Here is a 7,039-nt window from a genome sequence, read left to right on the forward strand (position 1 = left end):
AAACTCAAAACCATTGACCGCTTCTTGATCTAATCTAATTATGAATGTTCACATGTCTCAATTTTATCATTAGATTTAGTTTTGGTATCTATACTGACAGAGGGACAAGATCTTTAGCACGCCTCATAATGGAATTAATCACCAACTATTTCACCAATCAAACTAGATTATTTAATGAAGTGTGCTTAAAATTGGATTTTGCAAACGAAACACTAGCTAGTCTTGAGGAAACGAGATGAAATTGGAGAAATGATTTCATTTAACGGTAAAGTTACAGATTACAGAGACTAATAACCAACATCCAAATGATAGATTCATACTACTATGAAAAACAGGATTAGAAGAGAGACAGATAACAGTACCTTCATCACAAGCCAACTATGGAGACACAGCAACAAAGATGTATAAGGAGCGGACAAAACCAAATAATCACAGCAGTCATGTGCAAGTGACCGAGATATACTCAGCTTCAGTTGAGCTTCTGGCTGTTGTTGGTTGCTTCTTAGCACTCCATAATATGGATTAGGACCAGAAATCACACAAGCCACACCACAAGATCTTTTATCATCTAGTAAGCCTTCCCGATCGACATCACTAAACCCGTAAAGAACTTCTAAATCTTACTTAATCAGCAAACCATATCAATAGTACCCTTTAAGTATCATAAGATCCTTGGAACTGTTGTGCAGGAGGACTTATATTTGACATACTTGGTTTACAGATAAAGAATTTTCCATGTTAGATATTGTAGGCCACTCACAAGTGACCTGTACTCAGTTAAATCAGCAAAAATCTCACCATCAATAGAACTGAGCTTAAAGTTAGCATCACAAGGTTTGAACCGAACCATGTTCATCTTAGTGAGAAAGTCAAGATAGTACGTACTTAGTTTGACAAAAATAAAGGCCACGACACCTCAAGTCTCAGAAAATATAACAGGGCGCACCCAAATTTTTATTTAACTGGAAAAAAATTCCCAAAGTAGTGGTGACGAAATGCCAGTAAATAGAATTTGAGGTGTCACAATAATATCGTTAACATATATACACTAATAGAATGATGATTCTAGGTCCTACTTTCTGCACAAATAAGGATGAGATAGCTTTAGAAGCAACAAAAATTAGATAAAGATATCAACCAGTTTAGCATGCCAGGTTCTTAGAGCTTGCTTAAGTCCATAAAAGGACTTATGCAATTTACATACATACCAGGATATATAAAGCCAGAAGGCTGAGCCATGTAGCTCTTCCTCAAGATCACAATGTAGAAATGCATTGTTAACGCCAGACTGAAAGAGAAAAAACTAATCTAATATTAATAAATTTGACCACTAGACTGAAAGTCTCAATATTTCTTATTGAAGAAAGCCCTTAACAACAAGTTTAGCTTTGTAGACAAATGACCATTTCCAAGACAGAGCACAATTCATTTTCTTAACTAGAGATATTGAAGAGTCTTACCAAGACCGGGGTGGAAGTACGGTTGGCATTGGCTTAAGCAATAGCGGTAAGTAGACAAAATCAGCAGCTGAATGTTCGTTACCGGGAGAAGAGGGATGACAGAGCTCATCATATTTTCTGGTTTCAATATTGTATGCCCAAATATAGTTTCTGCAGCCGATTGTAACAACATTACTGTCCACTGGGTTGAAGCCAAAAACTTTAATTAGGTCAGCCCATCTAATACCGAGATTTGCAGTTAATTTGGTATTCATTTCAGCGAAGAGATCATGTAAATCAATACTGCCATGCAACAAATGGAAGTTCCCCTCCTGGAGTACAAAGACACACAAAGTCTCTTCAGTTCTTTTTAATCGAGCATAAAAGATGGATCCGTTTGATACCCCAAGACACCGAGTGAAACAAACTCCCCTGTCAGGCAGCTCAATCAACCTAAATTCACAATTCATTTCGTCCAGATTGTACACTACAATTCTACCATACCAGCCCATCCAGTACAACACATTTCTATGGATAATTACAGCATCAGTGGGTAACCTATCGGCGCCACGTGGAGGGAATCTCAAAGACCCATATACAGGGAATGTCAAAGTCTCACCAACAGGGCAGAAAACCTCATAGAAACTCCATCTACCCAAATCAGAAGAAAATACTTGAATGTTAAATTTGTTTACTTCCTCTTGCCACGATGTTATACGCACAACCTTGAATCTTGTGGGTAAGGCAGAACAGTCGCATTCGAAACCAGTTAGAGTTTCATGTTTTTCTATATCAAATTGATGTGGTGTAGGAGGAAGTTGAATCCACTTTTCAGTAAGTGGATTACAAACAAAATGAGTTGTATTTTTAGAGCATAGAATTAACCCATTACTTGATCCTAAGAGATACAATGTACTTTCGCTACTGTTTGAATTTGGTACAAATTCAAAAGAAAACTTAGAAATTAACTGAGAATGAGAATCGCCAAGATATGCAATTGACAACTTTCTAAAAGCTTTTTGTTTATATATGTGAATTAGCATCCATAGGAGTTGAAATTTAGGACCGGAGAGGTGCGAATTCTATACCTTGGAGACACATTTGAACTTAGAAATGAGTTTGATAGGAAAATGAGGGAAGATTTGAAGCCAGATATCTTATGTGAAATATGTGGTTTTCTTCATAACTTTGTTGCTGGATGACGATTCTCCATACAAAGACATCTTTGTACCTCCTCAGTTGACTTATTCACACAAACTGACTTAATCTCAACTGCTCCTGACACAAAAAATCTCTGTTCAATATTAACATTCCATATCAAACCCTCAAATTTCACCTTTTTTCCCAATCTAATTCAAAAAATCAAAATAAACAGCAGGATCACACAGCCAAATTCAAACCCTAACTTCAAAATCATAACTTAAATCATCTCTCAATCAATAGATCCATACGTACCTGCAGGAGTCTTTCTTTTCCCGAAAAGAAAACTCGTATCGAAAGATTTCCCCCAACACAAAAATTCTTTTTAACTATCAGTTGTTGATGATTTGAAATCGAGATTGATTAACTGATAATAGATTTGTGATGAATTCCTTCTTTGTGGATTTTCCAAGAACGTAGGAATTACTAATAGGTGGTGGGCTCGTGTAATGGCTGGTCCTATCCATCAACCCGGATTAACAGGAGATCCAAAATAATTTTTTCTGGACTTATTTTTTTTCTTCAGGGTACTGTACACGTGCGAGATTCCATGAACGAGTTTATAATATTCCAGAATTACCCTCCTCCAAAACACTCCATATATAGAGGGGTTAGTCCTCAAGTGATTTCGGGGGAGTTTAATGTATTTGAATCCCTAGGGATTTAGAGGGAATGTGTGAGAGTCTAGATAATTTGGGGGGGTTTGACCCTAACTCCCCAGGAATCTCTTGTTTTTTTGAGAGATTTTGTCTAAGTACAAAAACATCATGAAACTCTCTCAAACTCCCCCAAACTCCCCAAAATTGTAAACTCCCTATGTCTCTAGTGTTTTACGACTAACAGGGAGTTTAAGAGATTCTAATCAAATCTCTCACCACTAACAGGGAGTTTAAGGTATTTTGAGGTAGTTTTAGAAACTCCCTAGAAATCTCTCACCACTAACAGAGATTTTAAAAGATTTTGACAAACTCCCCCACGACTAACAGGGGATTTGCCAATTACATTGAAATACGTTAAAATATCTCACGACTAACACCCTGATAATCTCGTTAGATACTTAACTTGTTTGTTTGCAGCTGACTCGGCGTCTGAATCTGAGTCAACCCCTGACTCGGACCGAGTCAGCAGTCAGACCGTTTGTTTTCCATTTTGAGTCAGATCTGACTCGACCTCTGACTCAGACATAACCCCTGACTCGGACTCATTTGAGTCAGGTAACAAAATACCCCTAACTCATGGGACCAAACCACTGACTCACTTATTTCCGAGTCAGATGAGTCAGATCTGACTCAAAACAAACATATCGACTCAGATCCAGATGAGTCAGGTGATTTCACTCAGATCCAGATGATTCAGATCCAGACGACTCAGATGAGTCAGGAGTAAACAAACATCGTATTAGATTTCAGGTGAGAGATCACTCGTCTCTCTTTTCGCTTTGATTCTCCAGATTTATTTTGAACCTCCTATTTTAGAGGTTTCATTTACATCTAGATTTTGTGCTCGGCAAACTTGCTTGGCCATTTCAATCTACAGCCGCAAATAGAATGGCATAGTTGTGCCCGTGCTATGTACTGGACATCTTTTTTTTTTAACCATATTTTTGATTTGGTAAATGTCGGCTTCGCCTCGCCTCGCCTCGCCTCGCCCCACCCCGATTTGATTTGGTAAAGCTCGACTTCGGCTTCGCCTTGCCTCACCCCACCCCTTCATCGTGAACATGAAGATTTACACATCCATTAATCAGTAGATTGTTCTATACTTGTTCAGCACATGATGATCATGGATTTTATTTTAGCTCACTGATATTTTTCGCCCAAAACCTGAGAAACTATATGCTAATCAAAAAGCAAAACAAATACATAAGAGTTAGAAAATTTCCTACTTAGAAAATACCTTCAAAATTTCTATTAGAGATTTATAAACCTAATTAGCTATACAAATCTCATTTACGGAATAACGTTTACCCGTGCATATCAAGCAAACCAAACATTGGCTTAAAAAAAACTCTACAATACTACTGCAAAAGGATTGATCAGTTGTTATATTATTTAATGAGTGGCCGTTGTTCTTTTTGGTTGATTAAGGAGTGTTTCCAGTTTGTGAGTAATTAGGATTATTGGGTTTGTTTAGAACTCGAAGTTGCAGGCTAAAGGATTGTAGAGAAGGAGCTATATAAGATTACAAACAAGCAGCAAACTGATTAATCCTTCATTAGCATCAGGTCTCCAAGGTGTTTGACAAAAAGTCCCAAAAGAAACATCATTAATATTTGGGGGTTGGACCAAATATTAGTTGTAACTGAAATATCTTTTTGATTCTAGAATTGTCGATGTGGGGAGATTAAAATTTTGGGAGGAAATTTTTGGTTTTGTGTTTATTTGCTTATTCAGCACTTTCTTTTGTTTCAGATTCAGAAAGTTGTGGACGAAAAGGATAATCACATAGATTATATGCTTTGTCTTGATTGGGACAAGAAACTTAAGCAAGCTTCAAAAAGTTTGGGTAGATAGTATTTTCTGTTTCATTAAACATTGGTCTTGCTGATGTTGCTCATCAGTTGATAGATGATTATACGGGTAACAATTTTTGATGATATCTATGTGCTAGGGATGAAATAACATTGGTATTGAGTGTTTGGCTGTAGCAGGGTGGTGAGGCTATAAATTGCAGTGGATCTTTGGCAAAAGAAAGGCATGCTATCAGGTGGCTAAAAATATGACTCCCAGTTGATACCACCAAATTTTTAGTTGAAACTTGATCCCATGGAAAAAGTTAGAAAAGATAGAAATAACCTGGGATTTTTCATCGCTAGCCCTTCGGTATACTAGGTTACATCTTTTGGTTGTAGTGTCAAGAATCCTAACTGCTCATTTTCAGATTCTCGACTTTCTATGTTATTTATGTCATAGTAAGGTTCCTTTTCTTAGATTCTTTCACTAACCTGGAACACTAGTACAATTATGGGTTTTGGACACGGTTGTGCTTGTCACGGTTAAATCAATGATCGGTACTAAAGCTTGGTTTGTCTCGCATAGCTGTGGATACGTGACCATTGCTCATCTCTCAAGGCACGATGTTTATGATTATGGACGCATGTCTGGTAACAAAGGGTATATCTTTTTTTTTTTTATCTCCACGATCTATCGTACTACTCCATTTCCTGATTTATCTCATCTTGTTCTTACTTGTTTCCAGTGAGATAAAATTATTGAAGAAAGTGGAGAGAGTTGAACTGCAACTTCATTTCTTCTCTCTTAGGTTAACTTTTAGGATCCTCCCTCATTCCCTTGTTCAGTTCGGTAATGCTTAATATTGCCTTGCAAGATTCATCCGTTGGATCAAATTTTGTGCGGTATAGCTGTATGCATGTTTGTAGATCCTCCCCTTATATATTGTTGTAGTTGTTGATTTTCTTGACTTGTGTGTTTTGTTGGTCTGCAGTTTCGTAATATTGTCGAGTACTCATATCTGCTTTCCAATATTATTTTTTTTACAGAAAGCTGAATTTAGATTCAACATTCTTTAACTATGGAATTGTTGAATGATGCACAAAACATGAGAAGACCTCTCAGTTCTTTATATCTGGGTCTTATACAACATCAAGAGAAGGTATAAATTTTCCTTTTGCATCTGATCCCATGGGGTTTAAAGCATTGGTTTGCATACATCCGCATCCACTAGTTTTCTTGACCAATGAGTTGCTTGCTTAATTTTGATTTTGCTACAGCCCACAACATGTGTCAATAGGTCTGTTGGGGCAGGAAAAAGATATCTGTTCTACCTATTTTTTAGACACTGATGGACCTGGCTCTGCGTCTCCGCGCGAGGTCAGCTACATCTAATACTACAACTACTTCCAGTCTTGAATTTTTTTATTTTTGAAATGAAAAGAAATTTTTTAGAAGTTGGTATAATATAATATCTTAATGCTTCACTACGGAATTCCAATTCACAAAAACTTGATTAGTTGGAATTCTCAATGAAGTTAGCTTTGTTCACGAACTCTGCTTCACTTCAAAGAAGTTAGCTTTGTTAACATGTGTGTGTGCATCCTTGGATTCGTATTGATAAACTTATGTCTGTTCTTTTTTATTAGATTTCAATGACATGAAGATAATTTAATAGGTGCTAAGTGCTAACATGCTACTTTTTTGCATTGCAGCCTGGTATAATAAGTATCTGGACCAGGTCCTGATGAGGAAGAGTCAGCAGGATGATAAATGAATGTCATCATGGAACTTAGACAAGAACCACCAGCTGCACAGATGATCCATCTTTTGTTCTTTTTTGTTTTTGTTTTCATGCCATCAGGTGTGTTCTTATCACTTTCCACAAGAATTTTGGATGTTGATAATCTTAGTTACTAGGTTTTTTAACTCTCTTGGTGTTGTTCTATT

At 36.9% G+C, this 7,039-nt stretch overlaps 1 protein-coding gene and 1 long non-coding RNA gene across 6 annotated transcripts; one reads left to right on the forward strand and one right to left on the reverse strand.

Moving 5' to 3' along the window:
* Window positions 1-270: 270 nt before the first annotated feature.
* LOC113328376 (F-box protein At5g03970-like) lies at window positions 271-3,064 on the reverse strand. Of its 5 annotated transcripts, none has more exons than XM_026575490.1 (3): window positions 2,895-3,064; window positions 1,461-2,711; window positions 271-1,288 (listed from the first exon to the last, which is right to left on the reverse strand). In XM_026575490.1, exons 2-3 carry the CDS (start codon window positions 2,480-2,482, stop codon window positions 1,159-1,161), a joined length of 1,152 nt encoding a protein of 383 aa, XP_026431275.1. In that variant the 5' UTR covers window positions 2,483-2,711; window positions 2,895-3,064; the 3' UTR covers window positions 271-1,158. The 5 variants fall into 5 exon arrangements, with proteins under 5 accessions (XP_026431275.1, XP_026431274.1, XP_026431272.1 ...); XM_026575489.1 differs by having other exon boundaries at window positions 1,461-2,717; XM_026575487.1 differs by having other exon boundaries at window positions 1,461-2,733.
* A 3,117-nt stretch (window positions 3,065-6,181) lies between these two features.
* LOC113328147 lies at window positions 6,182-7,039 on the forward strand. The gene is made up of 3 exons (XR_003349276.1): window positions 6,182-6,251; window positions 6,370-6,469; window positions 6,805-7,039. It is a non-coding gene; the product is annotated as an uncharacterized LOC113328147 (long non-coding RNA).

The sequence above is a fragment of the Papaver somniferum genome, unplaced genomic scaffold, assembly GCF_003573695.1.
Source record: "Papaver somniferum cultivar HN1 unplaced genomic scaffold, ASM357369v1 unplaced-scaffold_107, whole genome shotgun sequence".
Taxonomy (NCBI): domain Eukaryota; kingdom Viridiplantae; phylum Streptophyta; class Magnoliopsida; order Ranunculales; family Papaveraceae; genus Papaver; species Papaver somniferum.